Source organism: Coturnix japonica, chromosome 11, assembly GCF_001577835.2.
Source record: "Coturnix japonica isolate 7356 chromosome 11, Coturnix japonica 2.1, whole genome shotgun sequence".
Lineage (NCBI taxonomy): Eukaryota > Metazoa > Chordata > Aves > Galliformes > Phasianidae > Coturnix > Coturnix japonica.
The window spans coordinates 9,887,529-9,908,504 of record NC_029526.1 but is presented as its reverse complement, the minus strand read 5'-3'; the positions used below and the strand labels follow the sequence as shown (position 1 = coordinate 9,908,504).

The following is a 20,976-nucleotide window of genomic DNA, read 5'->3' as shown; positions in this document are numbered from 1 at the left end:
CATTTATGCATTATCATCATAACATGATTGTTAAAGACATTTCAATAAAGCTATTATTTTGAACTCGATATCAGCTTGAAAACTAAGTAGCACAGATTCAGGATCTCTACCAGCTTCCAAAAGCATGTGCACACTTTGTTCCTTTACTGATAAGAAAATAAAACCAGCAGCTAATGAGCAGAAAACAACCCAACTCCAGGCACTATAAGCTAACCATTATCCAAGTTAGATGTATGTCACACCCAATTCAAAAGTGATCTTGGCAGAGTGCAGACTTATAGAGTGCAATTCACTGTTTAGGATAAAACAGCAGAACTCACTACCTGCTCCATTCACAAAGCTAAAATAGAGAAGATGACACATAGCAACATTAGCTACCAATTATATCTACAGAGTGCAAAGCCTACATACTTAAGTGTATGTTTCAAACTGATTCCTATTTAAAAATAAATGCTAAAAGAAAACCAACGCCACGGATGCTTCCCCTACATTTTCCACAGCAAGCAAGGAAGGCCTTCAAGAATGTTCTGCTTTGTTTTCAAGACAACACCCACCCACCCAGCAGCCCACTCACATTTCTCAGAAAGAATTCACTTCTTTGCTCCACCACAAAATTCTGCTGAGACCTCAGTTAAGTTGCTTCAATTTGAGGGTGAAGAACGTACAGAGTTGCCTATCCAGAGCTAAGTGTCTAAAATGGAATGCCTTGCAAAAACCAAAGCTAGCAGAAGCCACAATAGCAATTGGCTTCTTCTAAACTGCTCTTTGCAAATTTCAATCATATTTTTGCAAACACCCTCTCTTCCAGCACTTTCTGTACTTCATGTAGTAATTTGTGCCTGTCTCCTATCAGCTAACATAGCATTACGAAGAAAAAAAAAAGATTGTGAAAGGATAGTTACAATTTTTGTCACTGACATCAGTAGTAATTCCATGTTCAGGACAGCACTCCCATGCATTGCCTTCACCACACACTTCAGAATACAGTAGCTAATTTAAGCTTAAAAATAGACTAAAACAAAAAAAGGTTTTAATAAAAAAAAAAAAATCACACTTGGCTAGGAAGTCTCTCACAGTTCATTTAGCACGAGGTCTTTACAACAGCACATGCCATACTGATTTTTGCTAACCGAGCAGGCTGATTCTGAAACAAATTCTGAACAGACACACAGTGACTGAACACTTGAAGTTGGTTTTACCCTTCACATTGAATAGCTATGGAAGATTGGGAAAAAAAACCAACAACATGCATTGAAAATCAGAATGCAACTATGAGTTAAAAAAAATTAAAAAGCTGTCCAGAAAGCAGCTTCATTTTACAATCCAGCATGCAATGAAGTTCATGTTTTCTGTGAACAGGAGCTCAAGAACTGAAAAACACAATTCTAAGAAGCACAGAGATCTTAAAAAAGGAAAAATCTGAAATGTCTTAAGTGGGATCAAAATCCAGGATTAATGCTACAAGTCACAGTCAATTGGCAACACTGAAACTTTTAAATATTCCAATATAATAAAGTCTCCAGTGTCCTTGACACCACTTCTGATGTATTATAACCCTAATAAAAATTTTATTGTTTTAAAGGAAATGGTTTTGCAATATTCTCTCAAAATACTGTAGCACAAGCTGAAACAATACTAGGTTCCTTTTCTAAAAATATAAGCAGTTCTGAAGCTGTTTATGGGAGCCAAAACCCAGAGCAAGCCAGTCGTTACGCTGGGCAATGGCTACGCAGCAGATGGAGCTTCTGTCGAGCTGTTATCCATCAGTTATTTGTCTCACACTGAATGCTATGACAAAAAATTAAACTCCAAATTAATTGCCACATAAAAAACCATCCTCCCATGCAAACTTCCCTTTCTGCAAACACTTTAAAAAAATAAAAATAAAAAAAAAATCAGTGTTTATTGAGAAACATTTTTTTTTTTTTAAACACTGGGATGATCCTGTCCCCCTACACATACATATATTTGCCAGGAGCATCCTCCAATTAATTACATTACTTAATGTTGTGTACATTCTGCAACACAAGCCAAAGCAGCTGCCAAGAGCTATCTATGGTTCTTCCAGTGATCAAGTTCACTTAAAAAACAAACAAAACATGCAACATGTTAACAGTGAAAGAAAAACAACTCATTTTCACTGCATTCTGAAGCATATGAAATAGATCATTTCACATGCATCGTGCAAAATAGGCAGTGAATTAATGCCATTTTGGCACACACAATACCAATTGGTTGATGTAACAATAAAGCAGACAGATCTGATCATAAGTACGAACCCAAGAGGGCTGCACAGCATTTCTGGAGGAGGGCTGAAAGACTTCATCTCAGTTTATTTTCAGACAGAACTCATTGCAGGTTTAGAGCTGACCATTTTGCCCACTTTTCCTGCAGAGATCCTTAAATGTAATGAAAACATATTTCCTGCACCAACCAGAAGTTCTCCAGAAGCAGAAATTCCAAGGTTGGTTCACTGAAGAAAAATGACAAGTTGAATGTGGTAGAGATCTCCTCTTCCAGAACTAACTGCTCTCTCCTACTAACAACACGGTACAGCTTTCTTGGATAGTCAGTAAAATTCCCTCTGATGGATGAAATGAAACTTTTCAGCTGTTTTCCTCTGCAGTGAGTACTTTGGGGGAGTTTTCTATTCCATCCTAATTCATTCAATTAGGTACCATTTATAACCTCTTCTTTCTTTTTCCTCCTTTTTGAGGCTTAGTTTTGGTTTCTCTTCTACTTCCACCCTTCCTAAAAGGAACAAAGTAGGTACTGCCTCAATGTGAAACTGTCCCTACAAACACTTCTGCTAATTCTACTGGGCACACAGGTCTATGCAAAGGCACCCGAGAGCACTGGCAAAAACCACACTTCCCCCAAGCAAAGGAGATGCAAAAGCCAGGTCAACAAAAGCAGGATTAAGAAAAACAAGCTTCACAGGGGAGCTGAGAACAGCTCGGGGTGTGCCCAGACTTGCAGCCCAGCAGGGGCAGTGTACCCTGAGCTCTGTGATGGAAGAAACTTCCCAGTTGCCTCATTTCTCATTGCCCACTGCGCAGTGCAAAAGCAGAAGGGAGCTATCTCCAGTGACAGCATCAAGAACAAGCACTATTTCCCAATAATGTTTTTGGGAGCTTTTCGGTTTTAAGTAACTGTCAACCTCTTAGGCAGTAACTGTTTGGGACATTCAGGACTGCCAAGGGAACTCACATACAATCTGAGGCTACTCTATTAAAGGGTAGCAAAGCCCATCTGATGGCTCGATTCAGAAGCTCCTCACTGGAAAGGGATGAAGCCACTACAATTCAGAGCCTTTTAATTACAGAAAGTGAGCCTCCACACTTGGATTCAACATTCTTTAATTCAGGCACATCAGCTTCATAGCATTACTGTAATATTCTCCATTTTCCTGCCAATTCCCCTGTAGAAGAGAACTTAATGAAGAAATCATCTGCCTTAGGGCTATGTAAATGGCTTGTATTTACATCATCATCTTGGCAATGCAGGAGCGTCAGACGTAAAACACTGTACTTCCCCAAATGGACAAAATGTGTTAGGACAGGCCCTGACGCCGGAAACATGCTCACTAACACTGCAACTCTCCTGTCACAGAGAAAACACGCCGTGCTTTATTTTTTGGGAAAAAAAAAAAAAAAAAATTTAAAAAATAATCTGACAGCTTCAAACAGAAAATAAAATGACAGTTCTGCAATGAAAACAAAGTTAAAAAATGAGAGTTTTGCTGTTTATCTATGAGGTTAGCACAGAAAGCCACACTGTGTGGTTCAATGACACGATTACGCATCATTTCCAAAAACCCACTAAATGGTCAGCATTTTTTCTGCCTGAAAAATACCCACAGAATATCAGTGAGAATGTCACACTACCAAGACATTTCTACATCCAGACTGTTTAAATTAATGGTACAGTAAAGTACACATGCACAAAATTGAGAAGAACTAAATTGCTTTTGCACCACTTAAAGTATCCGAAGACATTAAACCTTCTTGAATTAAAATCTAGATTTATTGTTCTCATTTACTTGGCGCAGCAGTTCTAACTTAATGTATGAAACCAAGCGGGTCTCATTCCTTGCAAAGCATATGCATTTCCCACATCTAAAACAGCTGGCACAGAGATGAGCATTTGGGGTCATATGGCTGAAACACAGCACTGCTCCTCCAGCAGGAAACCATCTTTTACCCAAAGCAGAAGAACGGCTGATTTCCCGCCTGCTCTTCGTCTGTATCCTTGAGACCGAAAAGTGTTCTGAACTCCGATAATTGGACTGCAAGGAGCTTTAAATCACAAATGAGCATTAAGCTTTTCTTAAGGGCAAATTTAGGAAAACAATGCTTAGCAGAGAAGGAAGCTGAAGCGAGCACAAGAACTCAGCACCCTGCGTAAGCTGTGCTCAAATGGCACAAAATACAACATGGAACAAATTCGGAAGAACTCAAGAAGAGACCAGAACTCAACTTGGATTTGGTATTTGGTGATGATAGAAACAATACCAGGATTATTTAGACTTCAGATCCTCATGGCACCTTCAAGGTTCCACGTAGCTGCAATCGAGTTTCCACTGCTCCTTCCTTCCCTTTTGGGTGTAACACAGCAAACTTTTGGCACATTAAATATTGTGGAATCTTTACTAAATCAGCTGACAGTTTGCCACCACCACCATCCATCTTCTGTAACCTTCCAAGGATTCATCCACTGCTGACTTCCCTTCCTCTACTTAGGCAGAAGACCAACTCTAAATACAGAACATATTTCTGAGGCCAGAAACATTTTGCTGGCGCATTTTAGGAGTCATGTAAGAACGAGCGTAACTTCTTAAGGCTCAAAGTTAACAACAGAAAGATTCTTGACTGAAATACTAAGTATGTCAAAACTGAGAAAACAAACCTAGACTGAACTAATAACAGAAGAGATCCTCAACTGCCTCAAACAGAAACACACAAGTTCTACAGCTGAAATCAGTCATGGAATCTAGAATGAAAGAAATCTACAAATGGTGACTTATTTCCTGCTCTGTGTGCATCAATACCATGTTTTGCGTATTGCCTGCACACACCTATACAACAAACGTTCTTATCTGCTACGTGTATGCAAAGCCAACTGCAGCTCAGATACTGTAAAACACGGTATGTTTTGCAGTAGGGAAATGTTTGAGGTCAGGTGGGTTTTTTTGTTTTGTTTGGGTTTTTCTGTTTGTTTGCTTTTAAAGAAAAACAAATATAGCTCTTCCTGTTCCTGTTCAACTGAATGATTTGGGTTTTTTTCATATTACATTAATACCATTCTTAAAGAAAACCCATTGTAGCATTACAAGTAATACATCCACAGGCAGACGGCTATGAAGACAAAAGTGGACATTCTTTAAATGTGAAGCTACTCAGTTCAGTTTCTTCAAGTCTAATTTTATCCCATTTGACTGGCATTTGCGTACCATGTTCTTAGACATGCTGGGTCTAAGGCAGAAAAACATCACACATTTCTTCAGTGCTGCACTAAATTTAATTCCGTTCACTCTGAATCCTTTGCATCCTCCTCAGTCGCTGGCAGCTGCACTTACAGAGGCAGAAGGAGGGAAGGAGGAAGAACAAAATGCTTTTCCAGGAGTCCCATTTACTGCTAGTCATACTCATGCAGTGTTATTAAAATAGTAACACAGTAAAAACTGACTAGGAAACAGAATGGGGAAAAAATTTCTCAACAACTGAGTTCAAAAAAAGTTTAGCAACCCTCTCCCTGTTAACACCGAGGAAGAGGAGGAAGAGGAAGATGCATTGGAGCTTCCCCACGATGAGTGGTTTGTCTTAACAACTCTCATGATTGTTAGTTGCACTGAAAGGCCCTGGTCTTGTTTCAGCATTTACTAGTTCAAGAATGATAACATGTTTTCTATTACATCAAGCCACAAGAACTCATAACTTATCATACCTTTGCCATTAAAAAAAAAAAATCAGCTCTATACAGCTGCCCTGTTTTTGTCTTTGGGCTGCACACGTTCTATAGGCTGGGCACACACACTGCTGGAACACAACATGTTCCTGACATCACACCTGTGTGATTCCTAAATCACGGATAAAGATGTGGGCTACTCCTGCAGTTAAGACAATCCCTAACTCAGCTCCTAAAAAAAGAAGAAAAAAAAAAGAAAAAAAATAAATCAGCATTTCTGGTCTGCTTTTATGTACCCACAGTCATTCATAAGCCAACCTGCACTGGAAACCACACTAGTTCTACCAACATTAAAACACAGCTCTGTAAATTCTACAACAAACAGAAGAATAAATTAACTGGTTTTAAAAACTAAAGGTGTGCTGCATCTGTCACGGTATTTGACGTGTAATCCTCACGGCACTTCAGAGTAAGCAAAGTTCTCTTTTAAGACTATCGTAATCAGTCCGTATCCTTTAAAGCTCCATTTAATCCAAATTATAAGAAAACATCAAACATCCCACAACTACTAAAACAAGAAAGGAATTTTAATGAGAAAACAATCAAGAACTTCGAGTAGTCCTAAGGAATCCATTAAAGTTTTTCGGGTTTGTTTTTGTTTAAAGGAAATGGTGCAAAATGTCCTTGCGATCCCAGCGTTCCCAAGATTGCAATCTGAAGGCTCCCTTAGATGCCATGCCTTAAAAGGCAAAAAGAGTCTAGACATACTGGTAAAACAGAACATGAAAAAAAATAGATGTAGGCCAGAACATTAAAGCGCGCTGCCAGCTGCACTGGGGAATGTGTGAAGCCCTCAGCCCATCCTGCTGTTCAGGCTGCATTACAGCCATCCCAAACAGAAAGGAACCCACAGGCTCTCGCTGCACAATGGCAAATTCACCTAGTTGGAATTTTACAACTCAGGAACTGATCCGCCCCAGGACTGAAACAAGCTCTCACACCACAGCCTGAGAACTATTAAACACTGTTAACTACACAAAAGCCTTCAGGCTCTGCCAACACTGCCTTGACCTCGTGGGCTGCCACTGTAACTGTCCCACAACCATGCAGGGCATGCAGCCAGCACTCAGGAACCTTCCTGTAGCTCTGGAGAAGCACTATTTTCCTAAGTGCATTGAAGATGCTACCAAGCAATACCATCACATTGAATTGAAAGATCCTAATATTCACTACAAGGATTCATCTAAGTTAGTCAAGATGTTTCCAAGCACTAGGTGCAACTATTAGTTTATTTTAGAACAGCGCATGATTAAACTCCTAATTAATTTATTCATCACGTTCAAGTCATAATGTCAATTATTAGAATCAAAATTATTTCACGAGCTAAAAGTGACCAAACGTTATTACTTACAGCACTTAAGTATTGCTGTAATAAATATTATGAAATGACTGCATGAACATTTAGGTTTAAATTGTACAAAAGTACAGAAAGCTACTAACTTCACCTTCGGCATTACTACACATTGAGATCGATCACAGCTCAATCCATGCTGCTCTGCAGGACCACATAAAAACTTTCAGTACTGAATTACTGGTTGCAGGAAGCAAGGAGGGCACTTCTGACACACACCTCTAAGCAGAGGGTGATGACTATCAACAAGTATAAAGATGAACTGGCAAACTGCATTAACCAGCAACAGAAGTAACTGATTCCTCCTGTCCTGCTTACGTTACAAGAAAACCACAACCTCTTAAATTTCTAGTCCTTCTCCTCATCTTACCTTAAAGTGATAATTAAATCTCTGGGAAGGCTCATCACAGAAGTGCAGGGGTTGGGAGGGCCCTCTGAAGGTCATGGAGTCCAACGCCTGCTGAGCAGCTTCGGACATCAGGCTGCACAGCAAAGGGTCCATGCGGGTCTCAATATCCCCACAGAAGGAGACTCCATCACCTCTCTGCACAGCCTGGCCCCGTGCTCTCTCAGCCACATAGGAAAGAAGTTTTTTCTCACCTTCCTATGGAAGCTCCCATGTTCCAGTCTGCACTCACTGCCCTGTTCTGTCATTGAGCACTGCAGAAAAAAGCCTGGCTCCATCCAGATGACTCCTGCCCCTTAGATACTGTAACTATTGATCAGATTCCCTCTCAGTCTTCTCCATGCTGAGCAGTGCACCAGAAAGATGAAAAGAAGCTGCATTCCAAACCATAACCCTATTAGAATTACAGCATCTGCAATGAGTACTATGTATCTAGTACTACTTACACTGCCTCATAACAGTGGGGAAAAATAGAGCATATAAATTAGAGATTACTGAACTTTTTTCCTGAAGGCAGAATTTAAAACCATCCAGCATCTTAAAGGTAAATTTCTAACCAGAATTACGTGTTTAGCAGCAGTAGGACAACAACCCATGTCCAGATGGTACTTAAACACCATGAAAGAGAACAACAAAAATGGCTTTTCCCATGGATTAAAGCCATCACCTTTCCCTTACACACACAGAAACAACAAAAATCAAAGCGAGCTGGTGTTATCTCCTCACTTCTCCTACTGTGGTCAAAGTCAGTATAAAAATATGGCCACAAAGCAACATTTAAACAATGCTTAAAGAAAAACTTTCCAAAGAGAAATGAAGCATCTCAGAGAAACCCAACAGACACGGCCTACCTACATTGGATTTCTAAGCACATTTGTGTATTAAAAATATTATCCTCTTAATATGATATTTTAAGTCCTTTTTCTAGGGTCAGATACCAAACATCAGCAGTATCCAATGTCAAGCTCTCAGCTCCTAAAAAAGAAGCTACAAACAGCACCAAGAACCCAAGCACAACATACGACACGCAGAGTCACAAGGACTTCTTACACAAACACAAATTTGCTGTTTGGAAATTACACCAGAACACAGCACGGGAGCTACAGCTAATTGCAGAATGGCTATAAAGCACCAGTGTAACCCACAGAAATACCAGGAGAGGTGCATGGAGTACGGCAGGTAGATCACAGGACAACAAAGTGGGGAAGAGTTGTTCAAGCCCTGAGATGCTGAGCATTGGATCACATTGAGCGCTGGATCACACTGAGCGCTGGATCACACTGAGCAGTGGGACACCCAAATCATCCCACCCTGATCACTTCTGGATGGGGAGATTATGAGCTGAAGGCACAGGAGTGCAGTGATAATGAAACACGACGGCTGGTTAGTTCAAGTAGCTGGCAGTTACTGCTTGGAACTATGTATTTTTTTTCCTATTATAAGCAGTGAGAACTCTCAATAGAATTATTGCAGGTACATGAAGGTATTGTAACTGCTACAGGCTTTTGCACTTTTATTTTTTCACACAGAAGAAACAGAAGACCTTTAGTGTAGTCCTGGCCTTAACCAATGTCTGGATCTGGGAACATACGATGATAGTAAGCCACACACACACACAAAACAAACAAACAAAAAACAAACTAAACCCCCCACCCTTTTTCCAACCTTCAGCTACTCTCCACCAATGAAGATGGACCTTTTTATTCAGAAAATTGTGACCATATGAACTGCTATTCCCACCAGATTTCATTGAGCCCAAAATCTTGCCTCCACCAACAAGCAATAACACACAGAACGGGAACCAGACCAGAGAAGCACGCAGCGATACGTCCCAGTCTGCTCATCAGTGACTTGCAGCCCCGAGACCTCCCAGGCAGAAGCATCATCTCCTAGAAGAGAAATCTGATGGATTTTTGGAACTGGCACATGAAGAACATATCTAGTGTTGTCTGAGCCGCAGGGGTCACACCACTACCTGCCACCAACAGCCACCCTCCCCATGGCAACACACCGTAAGGGCTTATGACACTTTCCATCAGAAGGCTGCTCTGCAATCTTGCTGCTCCAGATGAACCGCTACAAACTACACCAACATCACAAGAACAGGCTCAGTACAGTTTTGTAGGTAAGCGCTCCACTTGCTTGATCCTGAATCAACTGCCTGTGGAAACTCAGCAGGATTCCAACAAGAGCAGTGGGACTCTCATCAGGATCCGCACTTGTTTCCTCACCACTCAGCTGGTGCCCTGATAAGAAACCCACCAGGAACTGCAGTTCCCAAAGAGATGTGGAAGCAGACAGCAGGCAGCCACGATTTGCCACAGGAATTTCAGTCAATATATTCTGACACCCAACTCCAGTAATAACGATAAGATTCTGCAAGATGCCAGAGAGAAATGAAAATAAATAGCAGAGCTTTTCTGCTCTCATGTCCAAGCACAGCCATCACACCCCCACACAGCACACAAGGGTACTAACTTCTCTTGCCTTCTCCCATCCCAATGTGACCCATTGCTCAGCACACCTACCTACCCTCGTCCCAAAGAGGCTCACAGCCACCATCACACCAGGTGCTTCCTCACACATCTAAACACACACATACAGCTGTCCCATCGCAATGGCAAGTTGCAGCTGAAAGAGCTGTTCAGCAAATCTCACCTAACAACAAAGCTGCCAAAAAAAGGTAACGCCTGCTCAATGCTTTGCTCTTCTACAGGGCATCTTCCTATTGCTTCCTCACTAGTCTTTACATTAAATGCTAGTAGTCATAGCAGTCAGCCATACGTACCACAAAGTTGCTAAACTTAGCCTTGACTAATGAGAATCCCAAATATTAAAATAGATCTCTTGGTTCACATACTACTTTATCTTTAACAACAACACGCAATGCTGCTCACCCTTATCTGGGAGCTGAGGAAATGAAAGCCAAGTGAAGATCTGGAAAGTGCTGACCACGACATGAACCATCAACACTACCACACTGCAATGCGGCACGGCCCCTCGAAAGGTTTATGGTGTATTCTCTTGAGATACAGAAGATGAGCTAAAACTGTTCTCCCATCTAGCAGCACTTTGCTTACCCCACAGGCCAACCCCTCACACTGCTTTCCATCTCGCAGCAACTCCTTCAGCAACGTTTCAAATGGATGAAGTCAAATCCACAGCAATGTAAGCAACCTCATGGCCCTCTGCCTTTCCTTTCAGCCTTTTGCCTTTTCCTCATTCTTGGTTCCATCTTTTGAGAGCCAAAATGAGACACGTGGATGCCAACCTGGCAGCACCCAGCAGCCCTACCCCACACACAGCACCAGAGCTGTGGGAGTCCTTCGGTGGGAGATGAATGCAAGTGGCAGTGCTTGTCCTCAACTGACAGTTCTGCCTGCCAACCTAACACAGCCCCTGATGCTAAATGAAGCATGTGCACTGTCATCCTTCCTGCCGCAGCTCTTTCTTAAACCAATACTCAGAGACTTTTTTTTACCTCAAACTTTTTTTTTGGGGGGGAAGGGAAGGTTCCAGCTGTGCAATAAGGGAGTTCCTCCTCGTTTGTAAAAACAAGTCAGCACTGCACAACAGCCTTGGACACATTTCAGTTCCCACAGTACATTAAAAGGCATTATTAAGTATTATAACAACTAAATTACATTTGGCAAATTAGTCAATTCAGTGCATCATGGAATGAGTTCTTCCTCCTCCAGGACCGCTCTGCATTCAGTCAGCGTGCAGAACTCAGCACCTTGCCCCACCGGTCATTACCACGAGCCACACAGCTCCTATGGAGCACAACTACACAGAGGTGGAGCTCACAGAGGTGCTGCACAGGCCTCCAGCCTACACCAACTAATGCACTTGGTCAGCTTCTGACTGCTGCATTCACATGCTGCACACACACACTACAGCGTGCCTCCAGCGGGGCACATCCCGCAAACCTTTGAAATTAGTTCCATATAGACCCATATGTTTTCATAACAACGTTTTAAAACACTGTCCTAACAACAGTGGATTTATTTACTTACAATCAATGGCCACTCGCTGAATGGCATTCCAGGTGACTGGCTGGAGTTAGCAGCATATTACAGGAGAGATCAGTGTGGGATAAGAAACAAGGATCCTGAAGGTGGACGTATTTCACCTACTGGGCAGCCCCACTGCACAGCTTGTATTGCAGGGCTGGCTTCAGCAGCACAGCAACAGGTTGGTACCACACAGCAACAGGTTGGTACCACACAGCACAGCAGGTCCTCCAGCCACACTGCTGAAAACATGAACCATTCCCTGCTCAGGACACTCACATAACACTCTATGGCACTGGGACAAGAGCACAGAAGGCATTTCTAAGTGCTGAGTTTGATTGGGTTTCTGTAAACATGGCGACAGCACAACCTGCTGTGACCTGTGCTCACTGCTGGACCTGGGCTACTGACTGCACCATGTGTGAAACCTGGACATGCAAGCACTATCTCACACAGACTGCAGTGGTTCTGAACACTGAGGTAACACATATGAGCTCTGTTTTGTTTGTTTAATGCTACAGCTCTCAAAGAACTTACTGAAATTTTACAGAAACCGTTTGTAACACCTCGTAAGAAACTACATAGAAACCTATTTCCAACTTACTGCCGTTTTCAGATCTATTTTAAAACAAAGTCCATTTGCTAATTTCAAGAACGTGAACAACGTGCATTTGTGAATCGTGACCCAGACGGATCCCACCATCAGCAGCACCTGACGGGCCGGGAGCCGTCACACTGTGACCGCAGAGGTGCTCAGAGCCCCCCGAGGGCTCCAGCCAAGCGACGGAGCTGGGCAGCACTGGATGAATAAACGCTACATAAAGTCCTTCAGACTGCAGAAACGTTTGTGCTTTCTTTGTTTCCTTTTCTGTTTGTTTTCAGGGTTACCCTTCACTTCGGGCAGCGATGGAGCTCAGCCCCCCGCCCTCAGGTACTCACCACCTCGGCCAGCTTGATCCCGCCGAAGGTTCCCCGCAGGTAATCCAGGTCGCAGCGGAGGCCGCCCAGCCCTCGGCGCTGGCTGACGGGCTCTGTGGTGGGCTGGTAGGGGCTGCTGGCCCCCGAGATCATGGAGGTGCTGGACGCCTCCCCGTCGAAACCCTCCAGGTCCTCGCCGTTCCTCATGGTGCCGGGCTCGAAGCGCTGCCCGAGCTGCTTAGCGGAGCGCCGGCCGCATGACGGTGCTCGGCCGCGATGGATCCCGTCAGGCGGAGCGGAGCGGGACGCTGGGCCGCCTCATGGCGCTGCGCCCCGGCCCGGTCCGGCCGCCTCAGCAGCTGCCCCAATGGCGGGACAACCAACCCGCCCCCGCCCGCCCCGCCGCAGGGGGGCGCCCTACGCAGCGCCGAGAGCAGCGCGGATCCGCCGTGCCCGCGTAGCGCCGCCCGGCACGACGCTCCCGAGGCTCCCGCCGCCCCTCGGCCCGCTCCGTCCCGCCGCTCCCGTGTCGGCGCGGCAGCTCCAGCCGGGAACGTTACTGTTACAGCCGCCGCTCCGCCCCCCTGCGCTCAGCGGAAATGGCGGACACAGCCCGCTCCGCCCCCCGGCCCTGCCCGGCACCTGCCCCCGGGGCCGGGCCTGACCGCCCCGCCCGGAACCTCCCGGCTGGGGAGGGGCAGCACCTGCCCGGCCCCGCACCGTGTCCTGCACTGCGCCCCGCGGGCCTGGCGCTCCGTCTGGTCGTTACCTGTTTGTATTGACCGTCGCTGAACCGGCACGTATCGAAAGCAGCGCTGCCGTCGTTCTGGGTCATTCAAGGTGGTCTTTGCGTTTGTAGGGAAAAAAAAGAACTGCGGCCCTTGCTGAATCCCTCATCGCTGTCACAGGATTTTCATGTGTACATTAATTCCTCCAGCACTTTTCCCTCGCCTGAGCCTTCTGCCATCACATTTTGCTTTCTCCCAACAACACAGGGTGAGAGATATCTTCATAGCCTCACGGGTGCATCCTGGCGCTGGAAGAGGCTGATATTCTCCAGTAAATGAAGAACAAGGGAATACAGCCAATAAAACAAAAATACCTCCTTTCACCAAAGAGCAAATGGCAGAAAAAGAAAATATAAGCAAGGTGTGGAAAAGGATGAAAACCTCTGATCCTCAGGCCATACCAAAGCAGCCTAACACCACAAAATCACAGATATGAGGGGGAAACCGTGTGGTGGCACAGCGCTGTCTGTGATGGACTAACAGGTTCCTACAGTCTCGTATTTCAGATCTTAAATAGTTCTGGGAAAATGAGAAGTCCCTCAAAGCTCCTTTCCTGCAGCAAACATCGCAGCAAGGTGGCTGCCACTTACAAGAGCTTTTCTAGATTCTTTCTAATCTTCATGCTCTGCAGCTGTTTCACACACATGGGATTTCCACAGGTACCCCTGCATTCAGCATTTGTCTGGAGGAGCTCACAGGCTGCTTTGAGAAAGCTGTTGTGTGCAATGTAACATCTCTAGACATCCAGTAACCAGTGTTTTGATTTATCTCCTGCACTTCCAATCTAAACAGCAGCAAGAGAGAAAAAAGGTGGCACTGCAGAAGGGGAGAGATGGCTGATGTAGGAAAAAAGCAAGAATGAGACAGGCCTCAATGCCATTTTTCGCTTCCAAAAAGCTTCATTTTCCCTATAAAGTGGAGGACACAAAGTCTAAACCCATTTAAAATCATCAAAGCACTCCGAGAATGCTGCAAGGTATGAATGCACCAAAAACACTCCATTCTTCAGGGAGCTAATTGCCTGCATTGTGAAAGCACGGTAAGCATTCTCTTTGTTGCGAGTCTCTGTAACCTTATTTGAACACAGTTATGGGCCGTGCTTTCAGAGCATTGACACCGTCACAGTCCGTGGTTTCAGACATTCTACCTGTGTGCAGGGCAGCAGTGCTGGCATCAGCAGCCACGGCCACGCTGCCCCTTTGGGCACTGTGAAGCGTACAGTGAGCTTCCCATGCTGTAAGTGGCACACAGCCAATACCAAGCCATACTGGGGGGTTTTCTGGCATCCTCCCGGATGGGTGGGTGGGCTGGACAGACTTGGCAAGGTCTTGTGAGGTTTCTGCCAACATTTAACAAAGGAATCCTTTACACACATTCTTGCCTGATACGGCACCTTTTCACTCTGCTCCATAGCACTTGAAGGAAAAAAAAAAAAGAAGTCTATATTTAATACGTAAATAAATGTATCGATCCAGTAAAAAGGTCATTGCATTCATCCAAGGCAAATTGCATTGCTTTCAGATAACTTTGTTTCACAAGTTCACGGGCCTTTCAAACAAAGCCTCCTATCTCACTGCACGCCTGAACACAAGGAGGAAAATGGGGAACTGTGTCAGTGATCGGCACTCGGGATAACATCACAGCATCGAGCTAATAGCCACGTCGTTGTGTTTGTCAGAGGAGACTTCACATCCTGCATCAGTTTGAGTGAAGAGTGGAAACAAGCAGAACCTGGATGCTGTTCACAGGTGCTGTAATTAAAGACCTGTGTTTCTACAGAACAGTGAAGCCAGCTTCGGCAGAATTAAACATCCCCTGTCAGAAAGAATCTCCAGGACTGTGGTGATAAACCACAACCAAGTGATAATCCAGTGTAAAAAACGAGGATTTTAAATATTATTGCGGATCAGACTGAGCTCATCTCAGCTACTCATACAGCTTGTAATAAACTTCAGCCTTCAACACACAGCTTTTAATAAACTTGTGAACTCCTCCTGGGTTCATCTAATTAAACATATTTGAATCTCATTTTCAAGACTAATGTATGGTTCTATTGCAAGTGACTGTAACAACATAAAACCAGATTTTAGAAGATACATTGGTATAGTTTTAACACACAGAACATTCTAAAGCTGATACACAGAATCTTGTAGATCTGAACATTGCTTATGGTGAGGAAAATGCAGTTAAAGTGTGAAAGGAATTAGAATCCTAACAGGAAAGCTACATCTCTGCAAGTACCTGAACAGAGCAGAGAGGTCCTTTAAGAAAACGCTCCAGTATTTCCACATGACCTACGAAAGGGAAGGAGCACTGGGACGCTGCCAAATTCCAAGAGAGCTGAGCAGTGATTAGAGTTTAACTCAGGCTTCAAGAGGATTTTTTCCCTTGAATTTCTCAATGTAAAAGAATTCTGAAGCACTCTCAACTTTACAGTTTATATACATATATATATATCTTAAAATGTAATAATGAACTTGCTTTAGGGAAACATCTGGTAGTTTTAAGTGCCTTAGTTCAGCAAATTCTCCATTTTCACAGCCTGAGTGTGGCATGCACACATCGATTCTGTGGCCACTGGCAGCATAGGAAGCAGGAAAATAACTGTGCTGAGTTGGTTATAAAATAATGCAATGCACAACATGGATACACCACAAGTTCTGAGATGGGCTTTCAGTAGAAAGACAACTGGATGCAATGGCAGGATTCACACAGTCACTAATCTCTAACTGGCATTGGATGGCCACGGCTGAGCAGGGCTGGAATACCCACCTGACCTCAGCCAAGCACAGCTGGAGCACTGCACAGCCTCCCAGGCTAAGAACTCTGAACACAAAGCCACCCCAAGAACTGCATTTCTTAGCTAGGGGTCAAAGCAGCCATACAGAAAGAAGTAGTAAGAGAAGCAGACAGGAGAAGGGAACTAATTTAAAGGACAACGTATAAATGCTTGTACTGCTTTTTCTACTGAACACTCTCAAAACACAGTAATATATGTATGGGAAGATAGTGCCTGCTTCTCAATCCCAACATTTTGGTTAGGGTAAACAGGTGACTGAAGGGGAAGAGGGGTAATATCACTCCTGGAATTTCACCATCAGTAAGTAGAACTTCCCCTTAGGAATAAAAATTAAGACACCACTGGCAAGAAGATCACTCTGATGAACATTTTATATGCTATGAACAATGAGCCACTCAGAGAGAACTTTCCTTCTCCTGGATTAGGAATTGACATCTCCTTCAACAGCATCTACTGGCCAGTTCTCTCCCCCCGCCTTCCTCGCCAATGAAGTACTCACTGACTCCTTTCACCTCCAAAAGCCTTCATGGACATCTGCAACCTGCATGTGCCAGAGGGGGATTACGCTGTAGCCACATCTGGGATGAAGGGCAGCAGACTTTCTACACGAGGGAGGTGAAATTAATTTCTATAAAAAACAGAAGCAAAGCCTCATGTTCTTACGGAAAGTGCCAGTGGACTTTTAATGACGCTGGGAACCAGCCAAGGCCGTGGGTTGTATTTCTTCTGAAAGAATTCTGTATAATGAAGCACACTGAAAATATGCAGAGAGACTGACAGCGATGTTTACTTTATTCATGGCACCACATTTATTCAGGAAACAGAGGGGGAAAAGAATCTGAACTGAGAAAAAAGGTAGTCTTCTTCCAATAATGCCATAAAAACACACAAGCCCAGAACAGGAGGTCAGGGAACAGCAGTTCCCTCTGACTGCTTGGCCATGGCCACGCTGCCCTGTGGTACCTGGAGGTTTTTCAGCAAGAGATGGAGTGTGGAGGATACAGCAGCTCCTTGGAGGGAGAGAGATCATTTCTATTTTTTGAGGAGATGGAAGAAAAATTGTATAAACCACGTTTTACAAACAGAGTTTTAAAGGTCTCTCAGCAGGCTTTAAATAAAATGTATAAATAAATACGAAGATGAAGTACACTCACTGCATTCTTTCTTTCCATGGATGAAACGGGCCAGCGAAAACAACTGACCTCAACTGTTTTAATACTGTTTGCTGTTACGTAACCAAACCAAGCGGTTCCTTCTGCCTCTGGTGGAGAATTGCAAAGGTTTTAAAAGTTAATTTTTTAGTTATTCTTTGCAATTTGTTTTACCTACGGTTACTGCTTACATCAGCTAACATGACAACAGTTCAAAGAACTTAATTCACTCAACAGCACTTAATTCCTACATGCAACAAAATTTGACATTCAGCAAATGTGGCTCTTTCCCTCGCAGGGTATTTCTTTCTTTACTTCCAAGGTCTTCTACATGCAATGGAAAGTTTGGGCTTTTTTTTTTTTTTTTTTTTAACAGGAAAAATAATTTCAGGTCTTCCATCACTGGCTATAAACTCAAGGCAGGCACACTGCCCCAAATCTACAAAGCTGTATAAAGCGGAACTAATAAATCCCAATTCCCCGCAGACTTCAGTCTTCTCTTCCCATCTTCCCACTCACCCCACCCCTCCCAGCAAACCCAGTGACCCAGCACCCCTTGAGGGTCCCCTTTCACACGCAGTAGGCTTAGCTCCTATTTATGTCCCTGAACTACTGCTTGAGCAAAAGAAAGCAAGCGCTCTGCCAGGTTCCATGTGTGCAGACTGACAGATCTGCGCTTGGCCTGTCTCGCCTGCTGACTGGCCAAACTTCCTTGGCAACGCTTCCCTAAGCACAGGAAGTCTTGGATCTGTCTTCTCTACTAATTTTCATGCAACTGGTATTAGCTCAGCGATCTCTGAGATCCTTCTCAACTGAAGTGGCCCAAAAGACTCAAGTTGCTTATAATGAGGGGGTAGAATAGGACAGCGCACAAATGCAAAAGCAAGAGGAAAACTGTGGTCAAAGTGAAATATTTTAAGTATGACAGCATTCTGTTAATAGCTGTGCTGTACTTCTGCTCAGCTCAAAGGTGATCCGGAGAGATTCCGACAGGCAAGCTTTTAAATATTTCAGATCCTGCCACTTTCACTGGCAACCTCCCAGCCCTTCACAACAGCATCGCAAGGCGTTGCTTGTTTTTAAATCAAAACATCCCAACACAGCCAGTTGAACAGCTGCTGGTTATAGCTGCCTTCTGGCAATCCAGTCTTTTCATGGGTCACGTGTGCTTTTACCAGGAAAACAAACCCATGTAAAATAACTCAGGTTTATAACATACATGAATGTTGGTATTAATTCAGCAATCTGATACTCTTCCATATAGGAATGACTAACACACCACTTGTTTCTTTCAAAACTAGCCCCTGACAACAGCAGCCAACAATTATTACCAAAAGATGCTGTTAGTTGTCAAGTTTTGTCATTCAAGTCACTTTGTACCGCAGTCAAGCGGCCAATGTCAGAACAAAAACCTGGCTGGGATCTTTCCAAGTAGAACAAGCACAACACAGGGCAAGACAAAGGTTGCAGCCAATCACTCGGAGCAATCTGTGCAGTTAGAGGGCACGCCGCACTCTGGCTCAAAGTCCAGCAAACAATTACATGTGGACTTGTTCTGGTCCAAGCCTCAGTACCTGCCTGAATCCATTGTCTTTTCAGTAATCATATTCCCTCTTTTCCTGCCATTTATCTCAGTTCTAATCCTGTCACTTCAATCCCTCAAATCTCTCAAAGAGAAGTCCTTGTTCTTTTCAGTGCTGTCAATCTGGTAAACTGAGTGTCAGAGATTTAGGATTCCTTGTTTCCTTTCCTATTCCTTCACTATTTTACTGCAAATTCTTTCAGTGTTTGTGTAAGACCATTCCTAGAACACCAATGTTATCCTTTTTGTATATTTTGAATAGCTCTTGAAACTGTTCTAAAGCACTTCTAGAGGGATGACATTTTTAACGTGACCATAAAGCAACACTGAGTGCTCAACATGAACAAGCACCAACAGCTTCTTTAAGCCTACATTCATAGAGGAAAAATCACTTTTCAAAGGTAGCTTGTGCACGATTCAATCAGCTTCTGCACCCAAATTCAGTTCTCTTGCATGGCCAAAACAACTTTTTTTCTTCAGGGTCAGACATTGCTATTTAAGCTTTTGTTCTGAAACAAAGAACCAGAGTGTCTTAGTTAAGGCTCAGGAAAAAAAACTAACCCAGATTAGGGAAATCACTAGAATTGTAACTGCTACTGAAACTGAAATTAATTGAAACTGCTTTCACTTGGAATTTTTTTGCAATTTGCTCTTTGAAAGGCATTTGGCCTAAAAAATCTGCCACGTGAGAACTGTTAAGGGCACATCGCAAGCAAAGAATATACCATCTTAAAACGGTGTATCACAGCATTGCTTACAGGCACTGATCCTCAGTCTGCCACCATCTGGAACACTGCATCTACAGAAACCTTCAGTCAAACATAGTTAATAATTAACTACCAAGGAGAGAGGAGTCAAAGATCTTTTTCTTCAAATAAAACTTAAAACCAGTAATGTTCAATCTACTACATAGAAAGTCTGCAAACAATGGCAGAAGCGAAAATTAACTGCCTCTTCATTTACAGCATTATCTTACAGACAGCTTTTATGTATGTATTTATTAGCATGACGTCCATGCCAGCCAGTATGGGTAATTCAAGCCTTTTACAACAATCATATCTCTAAACAGTGTGAGCACTATGCTCTTAGGTGCGTTGCTATATTTGGCACAAGAAATGTCTAACACTGATACAACTAATTGGTTTTTTTAAGCCAGCTGAAGGCAGACTTCGACGCCCCACCTACATTTAAAATTTACACATCCATGGTTTTGAAGCACTGCAGTACATTACCGCTTACAAGACATTCATTTTCTTTTAAAAGTATTTTAATTCCAAGCGTTACAGAAGCACTGATATACAAGTACATATCAGGGCTCACTCCATTCTACTTTTCTAGAAGGAAGAATGCATGCTAGATCAGATTCTACCCTCACTACTGCAACACCCACTACTTGGAATGGCTAATTATAAGGCACAGTACCATTTCACTGCAGACATCTCTGCTGTGAAACCAGAGCCATGCAGTGACCCAAAGCATTTGTTCAGACTGCTGACTTCCTTAATTACTTGTGCTTACATCAACTTCTCTGCAAAATCTGAGTGGATCGTAGAACAAATAATTCGTTATTATAAGGGCTGCACCAGAAGGGCTGGAAGATTTACATCAAAGGGAAAGCTGAGTTCCACCTGAATGTGCCTCTGCACCTATCCCATGAATATACTATTTGTTTTGTTTTCATTAAAATGATTGAGCAAGACACAAGTTTTACTTTTGGTACTGAACAGTAACTGTAGATATTCCATGTAGTTTTACAGTACTGTTCCAGACAAATTGAGGCTCTTTTAGGTTGTTAGCAACATCCTGGTCATCAGCAGCCCTTCCCTAATATGTCTTTGAACTACAAAGACTCAGAAACTGAGTGACTTTATTCATGCAAAGTTTCTTATCTGAGAACTTTATATGCTAACAAAAGCCTGCCATGGCTGAAAAGCCAGTACCACCTTCTGGAACAGCAGAATCAGGGGAAGATTTACTTTGAGCAAGTAGCTTACAGCCTC

The 20,976-nt window shown here is 43.4% G+C and overlaps 1 protein-coding gene across 1 annotated transcript in view; it reads right to left on the bottom strand.

Annotated features, from left to right (window-relative positions):
* Positions 1 to 13,246, bottom strand: part of CMTM4 (CKLF like MARVEL transmembrane domain containing 4) — a 32,841-nt gene extending 19,595 nt beyond the window's left edge. The window contains exon 1 of the mRNA XM_015873982.2: positions 12,677 to 13,246. Coding sequence (XP_015729468.1) covers positions 12,677 to 12,862 — 186 coding nt within the window. The 5' untranslated portion in view covers positions 12,863 to 13,246. The remainder of the gene's footprint in view (positions 1 to 12,676) is intronic.
* Positions 13,247 to 20,976: the final 7,730 nt, after the last annotated feature.